Source organism: Falco peregrinus, chromosome 11 (assembly GCF_023634155.1).
Source record: "Falco peregrinus isolate bFalPer1 chromosome 11, bFalPer1.pri, whole genome shotgun sequence".
Lineage (NCBI taxonomy): Eukaryota > Metazoa > Chordata > Aves > Falconiformes > Falconidae > Falco > Falco peregrinus.
In genome coordinates this window covers 1,341,333-1,363,894 of record NC_073731.1, presented here as the reverse complement: position 1 = coordinate 1,363,894, position 22,562 = coordinate 1,341,333, and the positions used below count along the sequence as shown (strand labels likewise).

The 22,562-nt window shown below is 52.3% G+C and overlaps 1 protein-coding gene across 1 annotated transcript; it reads left to right on the top strand.

Moving 5' to 3' along the window:
* The first annotated feature begins 1,564 nt into the window (after positions 1–1,564).
* Positions 1,565–22,401, top strand: MERTK (MER proto-oncogene, tyrosine kinase). The gene is given in 20 exon segments (XM_055816430.1): positions 1,565–1,712; positions 5,344–5,707; positions 6,000–6,100; positions 6,340–6,513; positions 8,148–8,234; positions 8,910–9,025; positions 11,523–11,706; positions 12,013–12,164; positions 15,246–15,399; positions 15,722–15,875; positions 17,286–17,371; positions 17,480–17,575; positions 17,878–17,958; positions 18,266–18,358; positions 18,487–18,605; positions 19,213–19,322; positions 19,524–19,683; positions 20,066–20,202; positions 21,835–22,045; positions 22,047–22,401. Coding segments are annotated over 20 exon segments (2,919 nt in total). The 5' UTR covers positions 1,565–1,642; the 3' UTR covers positions 22,317–22,401.
* Positions 22,402–22,562: the final 161 nt, after the last annotated feature.

The window sequence follows — 22,562 nt, the reverse complement described above, 5'->3', positions numbered from 1 at the left end:
AAAACTGCAAAGCCGGCAGGGACAGCGAATGCAGCCAGATGAAAGTGTACCCATGTGGCAAAAGCTGACCACAAATGACAGGCTTATATCAACAGCCAGCCTGGAAAGACAGAGGGACAAATGCCTGTCCCCTGGTCTCCTCCTACTCCCTGAGTGACGCTGCTTGCATGGGGAATAGACTCAAAATCTGGAGAAAAAGTGACGCTGCTGGAGTTGCACAGAAGGCACTGGCTCTTAGGCACTGCTGAAGATGCTCAGCCTTCTTGCAACAGCTTTGGTACATTTTTCTTCTCCCCTTTAATCTGGGCCTCTAGTGACATGCACCCTTCCTAAGCTGCTGATCACTTCAAGATGTGAGAAGCTGGTCTGGAGAAAAAGAGGCAGCAAGGGAGGAAATTCAATCTCTGTCACCAAGACCTGAGAATATGCAGTGAATAAGCAGCTTTGCAAGTCAGGGAAGTCTGTGAGTGAGTTGTTCTTTTTTTCACAGAACTTAAGACTTTTTTTCTTCCCGATTGGAAAAGATTTCAGACTGAATTTTGTATGGTTCTTTTCTTTGTAACAGTCGGAGAACTGCACTGCCCTTCCCAGCTCTCATTATAAGTTACACTCATAAATGACCAGCTTCAACACAGAACTGTCTTCTTCCCATATCTCTGTTTCCACAGCGTGCTGATGCTTACCTAGTACTAAATGAGCAAAATGCGTATCTCTCTTTCCTGACTTCAGGTCTTTGGGAAGATGAAAGCAGGCTGCTGGAAAAAATAGTTACACTTGTGTCATAGTTGCAAAGAATTTTATGAGCTGGGAGCAGAAAGGCTGAAGCAGAGAAACACACTGAGTCACATCAAGTCAGGCTGCCAGTTCCCCAGATCCCAGTCACTTCCCATTTGTGGTGGGGGAAATGCTGATGGTCTCAATACAGCTTGGTCTAAACCCCCTTTGAGCACAGCCAGTGTTTGTGTCAGGCTCTGAATACCCAGAAACTCCCTCGTTTCTTTCCCGTGCCATCAGGAGAAGTGCTCTGTTTCAGTCCTAGATGTTGAACGCTTTGTGTTGTTTCACTTGGGTCTTCCTCCTTTTCTCCTTGTGGCTCTGGTTTGGCTCTGTCCCCCCATCGTCCCGCTGTTCTGGTCCAGGCAAAGGGCCCGAGCTCCGCCCCATCCCCTCCCTAGCCTGCAGGGGGCCGGCGGGCTGCACCGGGACCTTTAAACTCGGAGAAAAGAAACCCGGCGGGGCAGGAACCTGCGTTCTGAGACCGATACCAGGTTCGGTGGCGCTGAGCGGCACGGCGGGCTGTGCGGGGAGGGGCGGCCGGAGCCGGGCCCTCCCGTGGGCCGCGGTGCCCCGGGCTCCCCGTGCGCGCCCGCGGGGCCGAGCGCCGCGCAGGGCAGGCTGGCCACCAGCCCGCAGCCGGGGAGCGGCAGCCGCCAGCCGAGCCCCGCGCACGGGCCCCCCAGCCGGTGCCTGTGGGGCGGCAGCGACGCCGGGCCACGAGCCCCGCGGCTGCCCCGGCCCCGCCCCGGGGCCCCGGTGTGGGCGGGGCCGCCCGGTGTGGGCGGGGCCGGGGCACCGCGGGGCGGGGCGGAGTGGCAGCGCGCTGGCGGCGGCGGAGCGCGGCGGAGCGGAGCGGTGCCGGGCGATGGGCGGTGGGTGCTGGGCGCTGCTCTGGGCGCTGCTGGCGGCCCTGCGCCCTCCCCGCGGCGGGGCCGGTGAGTCCGGGGCGGCGGGGCTGGGGGCTGGGCTGCTCGGGTGCCGTTGGAGGCGCCCGGGTGTCCGGCGAGGGGTGTCACGGGGAGCGTTTGACCGGCAGATGCTGCTTCGTTTCACCCGGCCAGCGGCTGGGGGTTTGCACGGGCGCCCTGGTCACCCCGGTCACCCCCGCAGCCCTGCCGCTGCCCGGGCCTGCGGACCCTCGGCGAGGCTGCAGTCCTGGGGGAAGCTCAGCACGGGGTGCCGTTGCGGGGTCCTGGGGCAGCACGGCTCTGCCAGCCCCAGCGGGAGCGCGTTTGCTGGCCTGGGGCACACGCAGCGTGGTCCTGTCCCGGCACTTTGCTGGGTGAGGTGCCGCTGCGTGCTGGGGACACCGCCACGGGCAGGGACCGAACGCTGCGATAGATGAGTGGGACTGGGATTTATCCCATTAGCCGTGAGCCAGCTGGGTGCCGGTACTGGGAAAAAAACACGGGGAAACACTGCGGTTTGTGGCACAGGGACACACTTTGCGGTGCCGTCAGTCTGCTGGCTTTTCAGCTCCACGTGCTTAGTTACCTGCAAAAAGAAATGCAGAGACAAACGTAGTTTTTGGCCTTAAACTGTGCCGTCATCCCGACGTTTGGTCGTGGGCTGTGAGCTCCTGGGAGTCTATCGCCTCTGCTCAGCGATGCTGGGGGGTCTCTGAGTCGGTGTGCAGATGGGATTTAGCAAGGAAGGCAGGAATGCAAGTGTTTGCTTTGGCCAGGGCGGAGTTAAAAGTCTTGATTCCAACAGCAGGAATCTGCCGGGAGGGCAACTCACTGCAAGTTTAACCGGGAATCCTGGCCTGGCTTTATAAATAAAGGTGTTTGAACTCCGAGAGTCTCTTTGGAAGTCAGGTGTTACCCAGCGGGAAATTCACTTCCGCTGACGGCTCCCAGGGGATGGGGAGGTTGGAAACCCTGCAGGCTGGGGCTCTTCATTCCTCCTGCCCTATCCAGGTACAAAGAGACATTCAATAAGTGCCTGGACAGAAAGCTGTTGTCAGCAGGTGAACTATTTCCAGTAATGGGAAATCCAAGGCTAAGGATGTAGGGAGCTTTTTGGCAGACCCGGATGCTTTCTGATACCTTCCTTACTGTGACTGCAGCAGAACAACTTGGTATTTCAGTCGTGGGGTGTACAACTCCCTGCTTTTTGTTTTTCACCTGTAATAGAGTACCTTGCCTCTTAATAGCAGGCAGATTTTCTCATTAAAACTCCATTCTCCAGGCTAGTAATGGAGAAGGGCATGCGGGACTGGCCAGGCTGCACAAAAGATCTGTCTTTAATAGCTCTTTAGTTTTGCTGTGGTCCCAGGTGTTTCAAGAGAGCAGCGCTGTACTTGCAAATGGATTTATTTCCATGCCAGCTTTTCCCTCTGGCCAAGCTGCGGTAAGCGAGCAGAGCTGCTCCAGGGTAGCAGGCTCCCACGCAGGCATGCCAGCTTTCAGCTCCTCGGCTCTAGGGGGGGCTTTTAAAGCCAGCCTAAGAAAATCACTCTGAACACAGGCAGGGGGTGTCCTGCCACACAGGGTAGATCCCTTTTGAAGATGCTGTGAAGGTGTCTGCATACCAGACAGCTGGGGATGGAAGGGGTACCCAAAGGCAGCACTAGACATGAGAAATTCCTGTTGTCACATGAGTCAGAGGGGAAAGTATTTCATTCCTGAGCCAGCAAACACCTCTTTCCACTTAATCAGTGTAGAAAACGAGGCTAAGATCCTCATTGCCTTTAAACTTGAAGCAGCCTGGGGGAGCAGAAATCATCCCAGAGCAGGCAGAGTGCCTGCCAAGGGCAGGGACGGCCAGCATGCGTCCATGTCCTCTTCAGCTAGGGGTCCCTGCCGGAGTTGCTGCTCCAGCCAGAGCTGGAAAACTTCAAAATGGAGCATGAAAACAGCTGTTTGAGGTTGGATTGTGCCAGGCAGCGGGTGGCTCCAGCCAGGGTAACCTCCGGAAAGAGCAGGGGAGGGAAGGGGGTTTGGGGTCGCTCACTTGTCTGCATTTGGCAAATCTTTTTGGAGCTGTCTGGCTGTTTGAGAGCTGGTGACCCAGCCTGCAAGTAAATGGCAGCTGGCTGCATTTTGCAGCAGTCACATGGGCTTTGTTTGTGTTGGGATGGTAAAGCTTAGGAAGCAGGTTAGAAAAGCTTAGGGTCTTTTTTTTTTTTCTTCTTTTCTGAAAGGGAAACCCATTGTTTTGTGAGAGAGCCAGGGAGAGCCTTGCACTTTCCTCTCCACCAACAGACCCGGCAGAACTTAAAAACCCCTCTCAAATTTCTGTCTAGAAGTAGCATTTCTCAAGAGTTAAAAATAGTGAGCAATTTAGCAAAGAACTATATCCAGCCTGAAAATTAGTTTGTGTTTCTTGGCTCTTGAGAAGGCACACTAGGCTCATGCCCCATTACTCACAATAGTGATGACGTAGCTTTAAAAACTTGTTGTTTGAGGACTAAGACCTGCCTCAAAACAAACTCAGCTGAACTCCAGTGAAATAAAAAGGTTGTGCTTTCGACCTGTGGTATGATCTTTTAAACTGTAAATAAGTATTGTTTTCTTTTCGAAAGAGACAAATGAATTTAGTTGAAATTCCTGTCTGGCACAATGCCTTTGCTTGCTGAAAGCAGCAAGGGAGATTTACCACTCTGCTTTGGATTTCTGTATGCCTGTGAAAACCTCAGAAAGCTTGGAAACACTCTAGTAGAAGCATCTACTTATGGTATATTTTCTAGACCTTGTATCTTAAAAAATATACAGTTTTTCGGGGGGGGGGGGGAGGGATTGCTTTATATGGAGCTGCTCTTTATCTTGTTCGTGGCTGGGGTGGGAAGTGCTGGGAGGGGGGGGGACTATGCCGTTACAGGACTGGGTATGTTCAGCAATTTGTAGGTGGGGGGCATGAAGCCCTCAGAAAGAGCTGGTAAATAGCCTTCCCTTGGGAAAAATGCCTGGGAAGAGACCCTGGGAGAACAACACTAAACAGCAGTGGGCTCCTACACGTAGTGTGAAGGCATTTCTTCATCCAGCTGCAGCTCCTTTCCTGAGAAAAGCAGCTCGGTGGAGGCACTTAGCTTAGCAAAATCATTTGTGGTTCGTTTAGCATCTCCCTCTTCCAAAGCAGCTGACGCTTCTCTGGGAAGGGAGTAGCGTCACCAGCAAAGCGCCTAAAATCAGAGAAATCCCCGCCAGGGACTCTTTCTCTGTCCCAGCTGAAAATGCTTGAGATGAGGCCCCAAAAGGGGTTTACTGAAGTGAAGTCCCAAATTCCTCCTGCCCAGGGATCCTTTTATATTCCAATCCCGGGGGTGCAATGCAGCAGAAATAGCTCCTGCCTCTCCCCTGATGAAAGAGAAGCAGCCCAGCACTTTCTGAGCTGCTCCAGTTTGTTTTTAAAAGTGGGGTTTTTTGGAGGTGCTGCTTGTACATAGTCAGTCTTGCTCCAAGTTTCGTCCTTGGGGCTCTTACAAGAGTTTTCAGAGATTTTGAATTTTTGGAGCATCTGTAAATGAGCAGTTGTTAATTATTGATGGCAGCAGTGGAGCTTTGCAGGGTTTTGGAGGGAGGTGCTTGCTACCTGATGGTAACAAAACCAAGGTCTTTTTTTCAGATGATGCTGACCGAAATCCAGGTCTAAGGCCGTACCTGTCAGCAGAGTCCCACCGCTCTGAGCGAAGTGTGGTCACCGTTGATCACTGGCCTCACCAGAGCACAGAGAAGCCCCGAGAGGAGCCCTCAGCCAGCTCTCTAGGACAGATTAAGTTTAACCCCACAGTGCAACACATTGTGATTAACGAACACAAGGATGTCATGTTTAATTGCTCTATCAAAGTACCTCAGCTGCTGCTCCGGCCAGATGCCTCGGGCATTTCCTTGTGGAAAGATGGGAGGGAGCTGCATGTTCTGGACCGTATCTCCACCAGCCACTTCGAGATCTCTGACGAGGAGGAGGTAGCGATGACCTCCACCTTCAGGTAACTGGTGCTGTCCTTCCTGTGCAGATGGGGAGGAGGGATGTCCTGAGTGCTGGCTTTTGGGGAGAGAAGGGAGACCAGAAAACTAGCAAGGGCTTGAGACTGGGACTAGGATGGGCAGGTGCTCCCTATCCCCCAAAGCCTGGTTCTGCTTGGTGGGTGCTGTGGGGTCATTGGTACTGACTGAAACCCATGCCCAGGCTGGCAGTGTTACTGTGTCCTCCTGTGGGAGCTGTGTATGGGGCAAGGCTCCTTGCCAGAGCCTTGACATGGTCTCTGTTCTCTCCGGCAGTATCCTTGCTGCCCAGCGCTCAGATAATGGCTCCTACGTCTGCAAACTCAACATCTCTGGCATGGAGGTGGTGTCGGATCCTATTTTGGTGCAGCTGGAAGGTGAGCTGGAGGAGGGCGAGGGTGGACATGCCGGAGATGTGGAGCATTGTGCCCTGGCTGAGTGACAGCCCCAGGGACCATGAGCTGGGAGCTGTCCCTCCAGAAACGGGGAGTCCTGCTTGGGAAGGGGCTTGTTGCTGGAGCTGGGCACAGCCCCGGGCAGGACAGTTTGGAGTTGTTGATAGGGCTGTGTTGCCAAGCTCTCTGAATCTTTTGTTTCTCTGCTTGTGTCTGTGCAGGGCTCCCGCACTTCATTCGTCAGCCTGAGAAGCTGAACGTCACCAAAAACAGCCCCTTCAACCTCACATGCCAAGCTGTGGGCCCGCCGGAGCCTGTGGAGATCTACTGGTTTCGCAACAACATCCGAGTCAATGAGAAGCCCCACATCTCCCCATCAGTCCTGACTGTGCCAGGTGAGCCTGGCAGTGTCCTGGGACACCTCTGTGGGGCTACTGGGAAGGGCAGGGTGGGAAGGTGTCTTGTGCTGTCTCACAGCCTGTCCCCTTGGCCTGCCACTCCTGTTAGGCAGGGGCTGTGTTCCTGTGCGCCATCACAAGGCCATTGCAGCCTGCTTCGTTTTTCTGTGACACTGTGTGTTGCTGGAAAGCTCAGCACAGGTACATTTCCCAGGAGGTTTGGCATAAAATGCAGCCATCAGGTTGTATACAGTGGAACACGGGGGTCCAGCTTTGCAAAAGAGGTACCACAGAGGTATCAGTTTGCAAAATCAAGTTCCAGCCTGTTACTGTTCTGTCCTCAGCGTTGGGAACACAGCTCTGCCCAGCACCATTTGGCAGCCCTGGGGACCACTCTACCAGGGATGATCTGGGGGCCGGAACCCCCATCTGACCCCCTCTGGCTACTGCCAGAAATTTCTTCCTTGGGAAAGGCAGGACACTCAAACTACTCTTCCCTAAGCAAGAAGTAGATTTTCGCTCTAGCCTGTGGTCATGTCAACAAGTACACTGCTGCTTTTAATTGGCAGCTTGATTGGGGGTCCCCTTTTAATGCCTCTGGAAGACTTTGGGTTGGCCCCTGCAGCATATCGCTGTGCCAGCCTGGCAGAGCACAGGAAGAAGAGTCCTTCATGTAATGTAAAATCCATCATGGTTTTGCTGCAGAGGCAGAAGAGAGGAGGGATTTCTTGATTTGCTTATGAGGAGAAGGCTGCTAGCTAATTAGTAGACTGTAACGTACTCATCTTGGTGTCCAAAGGCAGGCTTTAAAAGGCAGTGAAAGCCGGAAGAAGTGACTCATTCCTCTTGGATGTTCTTGCATCCGGCTGGCACATGCTAGATCGGGTCATTTGAACAGTCCTCCTCCTGGCCCAGGAGCCCTATTGCACTGAAGGGCACTGCTGCTGGCATGAGCATATGCTTGGCATGTCCAGCACACCATGGCAAGCCCTTCGCCTTGCAGCAGCAGCAAGTGATGTGCCCAGAAGAGACAGCCCTACACCTCTGGTGAAGTCCTTTGCATGAGTTGAAAATCCTGAGCGCTATTGTTTCCTAGGGTCATCTCACACAGGCCATGCCAACGCCCCCGGGGAAACAAGCAGCTGTCCACACTCGGGTATTTCCAGTGGCCCCCAAAAGCAGTTGTTCTCCATTATCAGCTGGGAGATTTGAGCAATCTTTGAAAAGCAATAAGTCATCTGATTCAAGCCATGGTGGTGGGCTCTTCTGCTTTCTGCCTTTCCCTTTTTGAACACAAAACAAGTGCTTACTCAGGAGGTTGTGCAATGGTGCCGTAGAAACGTACAGTCCTGCCACTGCACCACGTCTTGCACTGATGGCACGCACATGCTTGCAGCGTGGAAGGTGGGTGAGCTAGGTCATGGGGGTCACGCCCAGGCAGTCAACACAAGTGCCACAGAGGGAAGCAATGAGTGCAAAAGAAAAGGTCTTTTGTGTTGATGGGAATAAAATAAAGCAGCAGTACAAGAAAGGAAGCTGCAAGGGTTTTCTGTGAGCAGCAGGTGGAGAATTGCTATGATTTGGGCATTTTTTGCGGGTCCAGGGAACAAGTCCTTGTTTTTCCCCTGCAGGTCTTAATGAAACAGCACTGTTCAGCTGTGAGGCTCACAACAGTAAAGGGCTGACTGCATCCAACCCAGGGCAGGTGAACGTGAAAGGTAAGTGACAACATGATGCTCACTTTACCTGTTAAGTAAATGTGTCCAAGCAGGAGTTGTCCTGATCCCACACTTCCAGGCACTCATTCTGCACAAGCTGAAGGAGATGTTTTTAGGACTGTCATACTTATTTTTCCCCATTTTAAACCTCTGTTTAAAATCAGGCGGGATGCACATAGTAGCATGGTCACCCAGTGCAGTTCTGTCATCCCAGTATTGCCACTGTGGGAGGAAGCACCAAAAAGGACATTTGAAAGCAGAACTGTCAGCCCTGGAGCAGGTTTCTGAAGGGCTGTATCACTCTTTTCCTTCCTTCAAACCAGGGCAGTGCTGACAATTTTCCATAGGAAATGGTGGAAATTCCTGACATTCCTGATAGAAGTCACTCTGGCAATGCAGGAAAGGTGTTCCCCAATATACGTCCAACCCAGAGTGATGTTTCAGCTCACAAATATAGAACGTGGTCAAAATAGTCCTGCAAATGACTTTTTTTTTCTGGTTCCCTGTCTGAAGCAGCCATGGTACACTGATCAAAGATGCTGCTGCACTGCAGCCAAAGCAGTGCCTGGGGTTCACACATCCTCAGTCTGAGCCCTGGGAGCTGCCAGGGGGAAGTCAGACAGGCCATGTTTGTGCTTAGGCCTTCAGCTGACTGCCCTTGGCTCTTCCCTGCAGGAATACCATCCGCACCTGACAGCGTGCATGTCATCAACAGACTGGCCAATGGTATCGTGATATCCTGGGTGCCAGGCTTTGATGCATTCTCTGCCTTGAACAGCTGCAGTATCCAGGTAAGCATCCATAACGTCCCTTGCCCCTGCAACCCCCCTCACATGGATGCTCTGAGGCAGGTGGAGATTGGTGTTCGTTTGGCATGAACTGCATGGATTTGACCAGGCTATTTGTTTGGGCAAGCTGAGTTGGACTTTCCCAGTGGCTTTGAAAGGGGGAGCTGGCACACTCCTTGTGTGTTGCAGCCACGCTCTGCGATCCGGGTGGCTGTGGAATTTGTGGTGGCATGATGTTGAGGAGTCCGAGTTGAGCAGCCAGCAGTCCCCAGGTGCTGGGACCTGGGGCAGCCAGAGCGCTGCCAGGGTGGACAGAAGGCTTGGAAGGAGCTGCTGGAGAGCAGCTTCGTGGTGTCAGCTCACAAAAACACATCTTTGCTCTGACAGCTGCGAGGAGTGGGGGATGGTTGGTGGAAGGGGTCCCACAGAGAGATTGACACAGGGAGCGTGAAGCAGGCTTTTTTCCCAGGAGTGGAGTGGTTGAATGGGGATAGAAACAAGGGGTGATGGGAGCAGGCAAGCCGCCTACCTGGAAGAGCCCATCTGGGCTCATGCTTGTGATGCGGGCAGAAGTGAGCCGCAAGAATCTCTCCCCTTGGGCAAGACAGTTAGGTTGGCATGACTCTTCATGGAGAGAAGTGTAGAACTGCTCCAAGTAGCTCTTTGGGAGACTTTACAAGCCTTGAGTTGCTGCAGGCACATGCTTGTCCCTACTTTTACCTCCCGGTCAAACAATTCCCAACCAAGCAGCCTTGTCGCTGGGATTTAGTCTCGGAGGTTTCTGTTGGCTCTCCACTGCTTGCAGGTACTGGGAAGGAGCTGTGGAGCTGCCCGTCTCCTTACCAAGTCAGAGAATGCCATGTCCGTGGGTACAGCCCTGCTGTCTGTTTGACTTTGCTGAGTCTCACAGTTCAAACCCATGGCTTGGTCTCTTGTGGATATGTTTCTTATACTGCCTAATCTATACTCTGGCTGAGATTACGTGTGAAGAGAGACGATGTTTGAAGCCAGTTAAAAGTGAAAGGAGTTACAGGGAGGAAAGGTACCAGAGCTAATATTAGCATCGCATCCGCTGCTGCCTTCCAGCTGGAGCTTGGGAAGTGGGGTGGAGAGCCAAGGAATTTCCTATGACTTAACATTCACAGTCTGTCATTAGGAAATAGCCTTTCAAATTGGAAAACAAGACATGATTTCTGGCAAAAACACAGCTGTGACTAAGCCTTTTTGCTTCTGTCCCCTTTGATAATCCCCTTGCTTTGGTAGCATGGCCCACCGACCAAGTGACTCATTTCTGATGATGATGGTGCTTAAAAGGGAACCTGTTGCTGTCATGCCTGCCAAATTCAAATGGTTTAAGTTTGCAAAAAGCCTGACAAAAAACCCCAAACATTAACTTGATGGGCTCTCTCCAGAAGACAAGTTGAGGACTGAGATAGCTGAGCTCAGCTTGATGCTCAGGAGAACAGCGAGTCCCAGTGGCTCTTTCAGGAGTGGCTTGCACATTCATCTGATCACTGCTCACCTACCTCAAAGCATCTAGCAATGGCTTGGGGACCTTCTCAAGTTTGTGAGGCTGAAGGCTATTCTCTTTCATTTTGGCTGGAAGATACTGCTGGTGTTGATTCTCAGACTGTCCAAAGTGTCCTGGGCTAGGCAGGGGCATATTCTTGTTGCTTAAGCAGAAGGGCAGATCTTCTGCCGCCCCAAAACCATGCATGGAGGTCTTTTGGGAGGATTGTATGACTTTCTGCTTGAAGTTCGCGCTGAAACATGTCCTGTGCGTTATCTTCCAAGGTAACTGTCTTGCTTGCACTGGTGTTCTTGCTCTTCCTTCTTTCCTCCCACTGTCCTGGCCCAGGCCACTCTCCTGGTGCTTCCCATGAAATGAGATGCTTTCCAGGGAGCTGCAAGGGCTGTGTTGGCAGCTACGTGGGTCCTCAACAGCCAGTCCTTTGGGGAGAGCACCATTTCTCTTTGTGTAAAAAGCGCGACTTGGTTTTGATACACTGAATTCATCCATGCTGCTAAATGTAATGGTGGAGTCTGACGAGGTCTGTGATTAGTCTTGCAACGTCTGATGGCGATAAGTCCTGTAGTCTAGTGATCTGTTGCATGAAAAAGGACTTTTTTTTTTTTTGTTCGTTTAGGACTTGCTGCCTGGTAATTTTAATGGGTGCTCCTTTTGCTCCGCACCACAAGAAACAGTAAATCATCCCTTCATCTTCCTTTCCACAGCTCTGCCATGTCCCCATCACACCTTTTTCTTCTCTGTGTGTGTTGGAGCCCTTGCCCTGGGCCCTGTGAATGGCCTGCTGTCAGCTTTCCGCTCGGCAGAGACTAGCCAGCATGCAGGAACAAAGCCCTGCTGGTGTTTGGATGGGAGGGAGGGAGGGAGTGAGGGCTCTGGATCCTGTTTACAGATGTAAAATTCATGCTGCCCATCTCACGCTGCAGGTTGTTGCTGACTAATCCCTGTTTGTGGACTGATTTTTCAATTAAGGTCAAGGAAGCTGTTCCACGAAGCAACGTCTCACTTCTGCTCTTCAACACCTCGGTGCCTCCCCACATGTATCACATCCAGCAGCTGGAGCCCATGGCAAACTATAACATCTGCGTTTCCTGCAGAAATGAAGTCGGCTGGTCAGCATTTAGCTCCTGGATAACTGCCAGCACCACCGAGGGAGGTAGGAAATGAGCAGTGAAGACTGAAAAGCGTTTCCCCGCCTTGGTTGCACAGTTGTGCTTTGTGCAGGTCTCTCTGGATGAGGTGCTGGTCCAGAGTCATGTTTGCTTATGAGCTGGGACATCTTGACTCTGTTGATCAGGGAAAGGAAATTGACCCATAGGTGGTCACCTGCTGGAAATGTTAAAGGCTGTAGGAAATTCCCTGTGTTTTCTGGCTGAGCTACAGCTCATTCTCCATCAGCCTACCATGTCCCTGCACTCATCCACCTGGATCCCCTCACCTTCTTTCTCTTCGATTCCTGCAGCTCCAACCACCCCACCACTGAATGTCACAGTGTTGTTCAATGAATCTAGCTCCTCCTTGGAGATCCGATGGGTGAAGCCATCCCTGGGGAGGATCCATGGGGAACTGCAGGGCTATCACATCTGGTACAGGTGGCATAACTCCAAGGGGTTGGTAAGTCACTGGGGAAATGGGGAAGAATGGCTAAAGCGTAGAAAAAATCCCAGCAGGCATCAAGCAGGAATGTACAGTTTGGTCTTAGTGCTTCCATATGTTCTTCCTGACCCTATTTGTCTGCTGTCTTTTGCTTTCATCTGGGCTTCTTTAATAAAAGTGGTCTTTCTTGCGCATGTTTGTGTAACTCATGGTAATGCCCCACGTCATTAATATTGTGAATAAACAGTTCTGCATGAAGGGGACGAGAGGTTTGCTACCATGGCTCCTGTTCTCTAAAGTGGAAGTGAGATACTCTTCCTGGTGTTGGCAATCTTTGGTATGGCCTTTGGAGTGGCAGTCAAGGTTTGGCAGCATCTCTTGGCACTTTCAGAAATGGAGTCAATCATAAGGTGTTAGGGAGGATTTGTTCCCTGATTTTGAATTGTTCCTTAGTCAGGTGGGATTTATTCCATGCATTAACTCATCTGTAAACCCATGGCACAGAGTTCCATAGCTCAAGGAACAATCTGGGGCCAGGGGCCTGTCCATGACTGTATGAAGTCATCTGGCACAACCTTGCTTGCCTTTCCAAGGATTTGGGAAGCAGCCTTCAGGAATTTGCTAGGGTGAGGTTAGCCAGGCCTCTCGGGCAGTCCTGGTTCATCTCAGCTACCAGACAAAAGAGCATCCCGTCCAGGCTCTGCCAGTGCTTGAGGAGCCTCTGGATAATAGCGCAGATGTGTCCAGCTGTCGCCTCTGCACTGTGGTTTGATCTTCCTCTGTCCTAGGCTGAAAGCACAGAAAGGCACTGATGGCCTGAACCCGGTGTGGAAAAAGTGACTCACACCCTGTTTTTTGTAGGATGCTGCATTTTCTGTTCTCCTTTTGCGCCTCTGAAAAAGAGCATGTATAGATCCAGACTGAATGAAGTCAGGGAAACATTATTATGGTCTTGTGACTAGTGTGGAAAAAAAATGCTGACATATTTGTTGTCTCTCAAGCAGAAAGCAAAGAACAGGACTTGCCCTTTAAACCCTGGGAGACTGTCTTTTCTTGTTGTGGTGGTTTTTAGTAAATTTCCCCAGTCAAATGCTTATGGGGTGAAATTTCTGCTTGGATTCTTGGTCAATAGTTGTCCTCATTAATGCTGTCTTTCAGGAAGGTCAGAAACCCCCTCCAGTGGGGAGTGAGTTCAGGTGGGAGCTAGCTGTGCAAGGGACCTTGGCTCTTTGCAGACCAAAAGAAGCAGTTGTGTTTGTTGCTGGTTTGTTTAATCAGCCTCCAGATTTTATGGAAGGCAGAGACATGTGTCAGAGCCAGCCGAGCACAGGGGCCAGCACGTCTTTTTATGAGGGCTGTTGCAGAATTAAGAGCACGAGAATGGCTTGAGCCTGTGCTGTAACCTTCCTGCAGAGCACTGTGGGCTGGTGTGGTACCCAGTTCTCCCATGCTCCAAGGGTCTCCTGAGCCGATGGATAGACAGTCTGAAGCACACAAGCAATGTGCTTGCTATCGGAGTTCTGATTTCTCAGATAAAGTCTCTGAGTTTTGGCTCTGGGCGGGCTAAACATGAAATGCCCCAAAATAACCATCAGTTTAACAACCCCAGCGATAAAGGCAGGGGAGTCCTGTATTTCTGTGTCAGCAGGGCCACCTGCAGGCCACCTCTTCTCCACAACCAGCTTAAAAACTACTTTAAAACCTAAAAAACACGTTTATTTTATTCTTAAATCAGCAGCTCTTGTTTGAGCCAAGGCTGCCGGAACTGGGACAAGAACTACTTGCAAGACTCATAAAAAACCATTAACTTTGGCTGTTCTGTCCTGCCAGAACGGCTGTCTGCTTTGCCAGTGTGCTCATGCTCTCCACGGTCTGTTTGATATCAGCTGGGCTCTGTCCTCAGATGACACAGCAGAGCTGTCTGCGATATGAAAGAATCCCGGTGCATTTTTGGGGGGTGGTAGGGAAAGGATCTTGTGTGAATTTCTGCCAAAGGATGCCATGAACGTGAGGTGCGAGGAAAGCAGGGGTGCAGGAGCAGAGGCAGCAGTGGGTGACAGCTTGTGCCGCTGCCTGATGGTGCAGGGACGCTCCTAGGGCTGGGGCATGTTTCACAGCCAGTTCTGTGGCTTTTTTATGACTGCAAACAGAAACTCTGAGCAGCTCTGATTTCCTCCTCCTTGCCCACCGATCCCCCTTGGCTGCTGCTTTTGCTTGGCTGCGTGATGTTCAGCCAGGATAAGGAGCCAGGCTCCACAGTCTGCAGCAGCCTGCCAGATGTCCTGGACACTGCTGGGCAGCTGGTTTGCACCTGGGGATCAGCGGAGAGCAGCAGCAGAACTTTCTTAGCTGAAGACCAGGAAACACCAGGGAATTGCAGGGAAAGACTCGCTTGTATTTTTACCAAGGAAAAAGGTCTGTGCCATGGGGCACATTGCCTCCTGCCATGTTACCAGGCAAGGAAACACACTCTTAAGACTGAAAATATTATTAGCTAGGCACAAAAACCACAGTCAGAAAATATCTGCCCTAAGATCTACTTTCTGTGGCAGGGCACTTGAACAATCAAACCAGGAGCGCTGTGGCTGAAAGCGGTCAGAGATGCTCTATGGAGGAGCGGCGGTGGTGCGCACCAAGGCTCTGCAGGTGCCAAGGCTCGTGGGGCTGCTCAGCACGAGCCACGGGCATCCCTGGCTGGCAGCAAAGAGGGGTGCGAGCCTCTGCTGACCAAGCTGACTGCAATGAAGGCTGGGGGTCAAAATCCATGTTACCACCAGTGCGTGAAATGCCTTCCCCCTTCCTTGCGCGATAGCTTTCCTGCCTCTTTTCTGGCTCAGGCTGCTGGTCTCGCTGCTGTTGACAAGCAAAGGGTTTGAATGGGAAATGCTGCTCAGCCCCTTTCCAGATCCCATCCGGCTCTTGCAGGCAGGGCTATTATTCTCTGTAAATCGCTTGCATTTCCTCTGGGCTTGTGAAAGCAAAGCAGTGATGAAGTTTGTCAAGGGGACAATTCTCAATAAATCTCTAGGTTTCCCTCCTGCTGTAGGGATGGGCTGCTGTCTCCCCCAGCCCAGGCTTTTCTTCCCTTCCTCTCTTCAGCAGAACGTCTCCGCTGAAGCCTGGCAGAATGCTAGCGTGGCCATCCTGCCTGTGGTGGCCACTAACGCCACCTGCTCCATCCGTGTGGCTGCCGTCACCAAAGGGGGAGTGGGACCCTTCAGCAGCCCAGTGGAGGTCTTCATCCCTGACAGCGGTGAGGAGGGGGGGGAGATTGTGAGGAAGCACACAGGGCATGCTCTCCTTGCCCAGCCAAGACCATTTGGCATCCTGCCATCCTCCTTCAGACGCTTTCCCCGTCAGATGGGCTATTGGCCAAGAATCTGGGACCTTCAGTGTGCTTTGGTAGCCAGGAGGGACTCGCTCTCCACATGCAACCTTGGTCCTCATGCCCTCTTCTCCCGTGTGATCCTTGGGGCTTTACTGGGTTTGGTTTCAGCCCTTGGGAAATCCTCCCCAATCCCCGGGTGCTGCAGGCTGACTCTTTCACCAGCTCCATTAATGGGATATTTTCTTAGGATTAATAACCTCAGCTCCCTCTTCGACTCCAGCCTCCGGAAACGCAGACTCCTTTATTGTAGCCCTGGGCTTTATCTGTGGGACGATTGCCGTTGGGCTGATCCTCTGCTTGTCCGTGGTCATCCAGAAAAGATGCGTGGAAACAAAATACGGGTAAGCTGAAGGGAAAACAGCTTGCAGAGGTGCCCTGAGCTGGGCAGGTGTCACAGGCATGTGGGACACAGGCAGGCAGGGCGAGAGGCCAGCAGCCCGTGTTGGACTGGGGGACAAGGTTTCTGTCTCCAGTACTGATGTTGTTGCCACAAATGGCATTTTTTTATGCCTGTGATGAGGGACTAAGTGTATTTTTACTGCCGTGGTGGTACTTCCCCTCCGTTCCTTAGCCCAGCAGTTCACCTTTTGCTCACTAGTCCTGTTTTTAAAGGGAAGTAAACTTGCGCAGCTTGGTATGTGAGGGTGGCTTCAGCATTTTGACACAGAGGTGAGAGACCAGAGATGTATAATATCCTGCATCCTCTGGCCTAGAGAAACCCCTCCTGCCTTGTCACATGCCGCATTTGTCTTGGTACGATGGCTAAGCATGGCACCAGTCCTGCCAGGCAGAGAGTCTGCCACTGGACTGCATAAGTGGTGTTTTAATAATGTGGACAAAGGGCTGTTTTCTTTTACAATAAGACGATGCTACTCACTCACGCTTGTGACTTTCTAAGTGGCATTTAACTGCCCCATGCTGCTGTTTTTTTTTAAACAACTGTGGTGCCAGCAGCTTTTCTTACAAGCGCTATCGTTCGAGTGTCTGCTGTGAAACTGGAAATGTGATATAATTAACTCCTTTGGAGGAGCATCATTTCAGTAAGGGAGTTTATTGAGCTAGTGAAGGAATCCCACCTACTCTGATCTCCCATAGCATTACCCCCATCCCAGTTTGGAAACTGGTAGTATCTAAGGACCCCTTTCCTGAGTGGTGTAGCGTTGTCACTCTTTCCTTTTGATGCTAGCTACCTGGGACCTCTTGAGCATCCTCTGTGGTTTTGTTTCCTGGAGCTGGACCTCTGCACAGCCCTATACTAGAGGGGCTGCACAGCATCTCCCAGCAGCATGCCCATCACCACCATTTTGGGGCCATGGTGTGAAGCTCCCTTTGGTTTCTTTTTGGCTAATGGATGAGGATTGCATATGCTAACAAAGAGCGCTGGCAGGCTGGAGTTGTGCATTGGGCAGGAGAAGAGATCAATTTAGGATGTGGTAGATCTGGGCACCGTATTCCTACCGGCACAGGCTGCTCTCTGAGGAGGAAATGAGTATTCCATTTCCTCCCCAAAAAGCCTCTGTGACTCACTCCTTGACAGGTCAGCCTTGTTTATCAAGTGACTGTTTTGCTCAGACATTGTAAACAATGGCACTGATCCAGTAAGAGGGATGTGAAAAAGGTTAGGGTGAATGTGCATTTCCTCCTTTACCGCCGATACCCCTGGTAGTGCTGTGGTTGCTGCAGCGGCGGTTCCTTCATTGGAGTTGAAGCAGCCGCATGTGGCCCAGCGGGGTGTGTTTCTATCCCACCAGGAATGCTTTCAGCAGGAACAACTCGGAGCTGGCAGTGAACTACACGGCCAAGAAGTCCTACTGCCGGAGAGCCATTGAACTTACGCGTAAGTATTTTTTTTTTATCCCTCTGCAGGGAGGTTGATGGGGATATGGCAGCAGCAATATGTCTGCAGGTTGGAGGTGACCTGAACTTCTATTCCCATCTCCCGCAGTGGGCAGCCTGGGTGTCAGCAGTGAGCTCCAGCAGAAGCTGCAGGATGTTGTCGTGGACAGGAATGCCCTCAGCCTGGGGAAGGTCCTGGGAGAGGGTGAGTGCTGAGGCTGGAGAGCTGGGGATGGGCATATGGGGCAGGGTCTGCCACTGTTGCCTACACCATCCCCAAGCTCCAAGCCCAGGGGATGTGTGGGAGATGGTGGGCCAAGATGACTGAGTGCCAGGACCTCTGGGTTCATTTCCTCCTTCTGCCGCTGAGACAGAAGCCTCCCTCATAGCCTTTTAGGGACGAGGTCTACATCTTAGAGCATTTCAGATCTTCAGGGACATAGTGGTGTCCTAAAAGGTGGTGCTTCTGGCTGTGGATAAAGTGCTTGCTGCTTTCCCGTGGTGCAGGGGAGTTCGGGTCTGTGATGGAGGGGCATCTCAGCCAGCCCGAAGGCACCCCGCAGAAGGTGGCTGTGAAGACCATGAAACGTAAGTCATCACCCTGGCCTTGCAGAACTTAATGTTGTTTGTCCCAGTGGGTGCCAGCATTCCTGCTACCCATGTCAGGTGCTCTCTCTGGCACCATTTTGTGGGGATGCTGGCCTCTCTGCCACAGCTCCTGCTGCCAGTCAGGAAGCAGCACTCATATCAGATGGCCAAGGATGGTAGAGACATCCCGGTGGTCCCTTCCCCCTCATCCACACAGGAGCTGTGTTGTGAAGGGAGATGGCAGCAGTGATTTGGAGTGTTAAAGCTCTTGGGATTTTAAACCTCCTCCTTTTTCTCTGCTTCCCAGTGGATAACTTTTCCCAGAGGGAGATAGAAGAGTTCCTCAGTGAAGCAGCGTGTATGAAGGACTTCGACCATCCAAATGTCATCAAGCTCCTAGGTATGGGCTTCACTTCCCACCCTCCAGCTGGGATTTGGGCTGGGGAGTGCTGGAATCCCACACAGATGTCTGTGGGGCAGTATGGTGCCTTTGCCCATGGGCCTGTGCGACCTGTGTGTGTTTTCCAGGTGTGTGCATCGAGCTGAGCTCCCAGCAGGTCCCCAAGCCCATGGTGATTCTCCCATTCATGAAATACGGTGACTTGCACAGCTTCCTGCTTCGCTCACGGCTGGAGATGGCCCCCCAGGTAATGAGCACGGGAAGCAGAGGGCCCCATGTCTGCAAGGAGCAAGGTGGTACTGTGCCTCTTTTGGGAAATTTGCCTTTGGTTTTTTGAGAATGTTAGAGTACTTGGTTGTAGTCCTGCTTCCTGCCTTTGTCGGGTGGCAGCAGTGGGTTCCAGCTCCACAAGAGCCTGTGGGATTCTCACCTTCCCTTCTTCAGGCTGAACAAGCCCAACTGTCTCAAATCCTTCTTGTACACGATCTCCTCCAGCCCCATCTTAGTAGTCTCCTGTGGGTTTGCTCCAACATGGCTTTCTCCTGCTGAGGATCCCCAAATGGGACGCAGCATCCAGATGTGGCCTCACCAGTGCCAGATTCAGGGGGAAAACGGTTTCTCTTGACCTCGCTAGCACAGCCTGCTGCAAGGTTGGCCATTGTTGGCATAAAGGTGCACTGCTGAACCACGGCCAAGTTGCTCTACACCAGGGCCCTTTTCTGCAGAGCTGTTTTCTAGCCAAAAATATGTGATCTGAAGGCAGGCAGCAGCCCTGGACAGGGAGGCCTTACAGATCAAACCACATGTGCTTCCCAAAGGGCTTGCACTGCCTAACCTGCACCTTCCCTTCCCAGTTTGTGCCCCTGCAGACACTGGTGAAGTTCATGGTCGATATCGCCCTGGGGATGGAGTATCTGAGCAGTCGGCACTTTCTCCACAGGGATTTGGCGGCTCGAAACTGCATGTGAGTTTGTTTTCCTCTGCTTCTTCCTGGCTAAACAAACACCAGTGGAAGCCCTGTGGTTTTACAGCACAACCTGGCATCCTTCAGTAAAGTCTCCCTCGGTTTTGGGAGACATGGGAAAAGAGCTTAGCCTCACGTTTCTGCTTCAGAATTGGGCACCTCAAACTCTTCTGTCTTGCCATCCCTGTTTCTGCCTGACAGGTTACGGGACGACATGACAGTATGCGTGGCAGACTTTGGTTTGTCAAAGAAGATTTACAGCGGTGATTACTACCGTCAGGGCCGAATAGCAAAAATGCCAGTGAAGTGGATTGCCATTGAGTCCCTGGCCGACCGCGTCTACACCACCAAGAGCGATGTGGTAGGTGCCTGTGGCTGGGCAGTCAGGTGGCAGGAGGTGAGAGCTGGGGACTGATCCCTGGGTTGTCATCCACCCTTGCCGCTCTTCGTTACAGTTGTTCTTGTATCCTGGAAGTGCACAGCCAGAGGAGCTGTTGGTAATAGGACGCGCTGACCTTTCGCTGCCCGCTCAGCCTCCTGGAATAGGTTTATTGAGTGGGCTGCTTGCCTCTTCTGTGGCATTGCTTATTATTTCCAATTTTGGGGAGGGCAGGACTGGAGCGACAACTCTTAGCATTGTGCGAATGCCCAGTGGACGCTGGGCAGTGACCTTTCCCCATGAAAAGATTCATTCATTCCCCCTGGAAATGTCCTTTCAGCCTGTTTTCCCTTTGTCCTTGCAGTGGGCATTTGGTGTTACCATGTGGGAGATAGTGACCCGAGGGATGACGCCCTACCCAGGAGTGCAGAACCACGAGATCTATGAGTACCTCTTCCACGGGCAGCGCCTGAAGAAGCCTGAGGACTGCTTGGATGAGCTGTGAGTGTTGTAACCCTGCTTGTGGGCTGTAGCGCAGCCCATTAGCTCTCTGTCTGCCTGCAGGTGACCTGTGCATCACTTGCCCTTAGCTGAGGTTGTTCTGCTCTTTGTGCTTTGTGGCTCTCAGTTGCTGATGTCCTTTCTTTAAGGACACAACTGCTTGTGCTGTGGATTTGTGGCTTAGCACTGCATGTGGCCAAAAGCCTGCAAAACCGTGCGTCACAGTGCAATTAAAGACCGTTCCAGCATGCCCGTGCTCCCACCTGCTGCAGACCTGCCTTTCCAAGTGGAATAAGACGAGTTTGTACCAGGGAGGGGGTCACCTTCTGCCTCACCCCCTCCATTTCTTCCACAGTCCCCAGGAACAACAGTTATTAAAGACTGGATTTTTTTTTTTTTTTTAATTGGCAAGGATTTAACCTGTTCTTCCTTGTGGGGTTGACAGGTAGGGAGCTTAGAAGAATGCACGTGCAGGTTAGCTCTCAAAAGCTAGCCAGAATGCTGTGGATCAAATTCTAAATGAAAGTACCACAGAAACAAAAACTTCAAAACCCTTAATGCTTGTGTTGATCTCCCGAGTTTTGACGTGCCTGGTGAAAGGCAGATGCCAGAGCAGAGCAGCCTATCACCCAGGGAGGAAGAAGCATCTTAACTCCAGGCAAACAGGCACACAGAAATCCCAACAAATATCTATCCTGAGAGAAAGCGATGTGTTTGTGGGGCTGTCACAGAGGGTGGACGCGCAGTGGCGTGGGGCCTGTGGGAAGTGCTGAGGTCACATCCCTGCAAGGACAGGAGCAGTGCCCTCAGCAGTTTGTGGCGGAGGAATCGGGCTTTTTAGTATTTTATTTATTTATTTTAAGATAGTTTTGGGCAGCAGGTCTTGGCTGGCTTTGCTCTCCTCTGCCCCACAAAACTCCCTCTAGTTAATCAGAGAGAGCCCATCAGCGCCTACAACCTATGAATCTGGAAAGGGAAAATGTGAAAACCTCAAAATGTTGCGTTGCTGATAAGCTCAGCAAAGGTTTTTCTCCTGAGTTTTTCTCTGGTGCCATTACAGCTGAGAGCATTTAAACCCCCTCCATGGCTAAGAGCTGCAAATACAAAACAGTTAACCTAGCAAAGCTGCTCAGACTTGCACAACGTTTCCTAAGAGGCCCCTCTCCAACGCCTGTCCCTGAAGGAAGTGGGAAAGAAGCCTTGTATCAGATCCAGCTTGCCAGAGGGCAGGGGAGGCAGTGCATGCCCAGCGCCGATGTGCTTACAGTGTGCCCTGACATCCAGCCTGGGAATGGGCACCTGTCGGAGGGATGGAAGAAGGACTCTGTGTCCTGGGAGCAGGACTGGGATGTTCCTGGGGAGCAGATCACAGGGCTGCAGCTGGCTGTGTCTGCCTGAACCTCAGCGAGTGCCAGGCACTAGAAGAGACTCCTGACAGCAGCTTGGGCTGATAAATCCCTTTTGTCAGGCAAACAGCCCGAGCAGAGGGAGTTGGGTTTGCTTTGTTTTAATGCAAAGCAGCTCAGGGCTTGCCCAGTTTAGAGAGAAGTGGGGAATTAGCCCCTGTACATCCCCTTGCCCAGCACCTGGCTACATCCCCTGTGATAACCATGCTCTTCTCCCAATTTCCAGGTATGAAATAATGTCTGCGTGCTGGAGAGCCGACCCTGCCACCCGCCCGACATTCTCACAGCTGAAGGTCCATCTGGAGAAGCTGCTGGAAAACCTGCCCACCGTCAGAGGATCTGGGGATGTCATCTACATCAACACCAGCCTGCCCGATGAGAGCCCAGACTCCACCCAGGATTCGGGCTTCCCCCAAGCGGACTCTGATGTGGACCCTGGGGGACATTACCGAGCCCTGCTCCCCCCAAGCAGAGGCGGCGCTGGTGGCCGTGGACGTCCACCACAATGAACCATGGGGGACAAGGTACGTCCTGGAGGAGCAGCTCGGTGGCCCCACGGAGGAGGCCTACGTCCCGCTGCTGCCCACTGCGGCGGCTGGCGAGGGTCCGGCATGGAGCCAGGCCAGCACCTTGCCCGCTGGCGGTTCGCTCACACCGGGGCTGCCGTGTGCCGGGAGCTGTGCTGGGGACTCCGGAGTGCTGCTGTGAAAGGGGGAGCCTGGACAGAGCGGGGTGTAAACGGCCTCCAAGAAAAGGACAGTGAGGGTATATTTTAATAAAATAGTCTGGTTTATTTCTTCCTGCGTGATTTTCATGGCGGAGTCAGCCCTGACCAGGTACTCTTGCCTGGGCTGAGGTCACGGCGGGTTTGTAATTAAGTGCTGTAACTTTTTCTTGTATCGGGAGGCTTTGGTACCTGAGCCCCCCGTGGCTCCCTGGTAAGGGGCAGCCCCT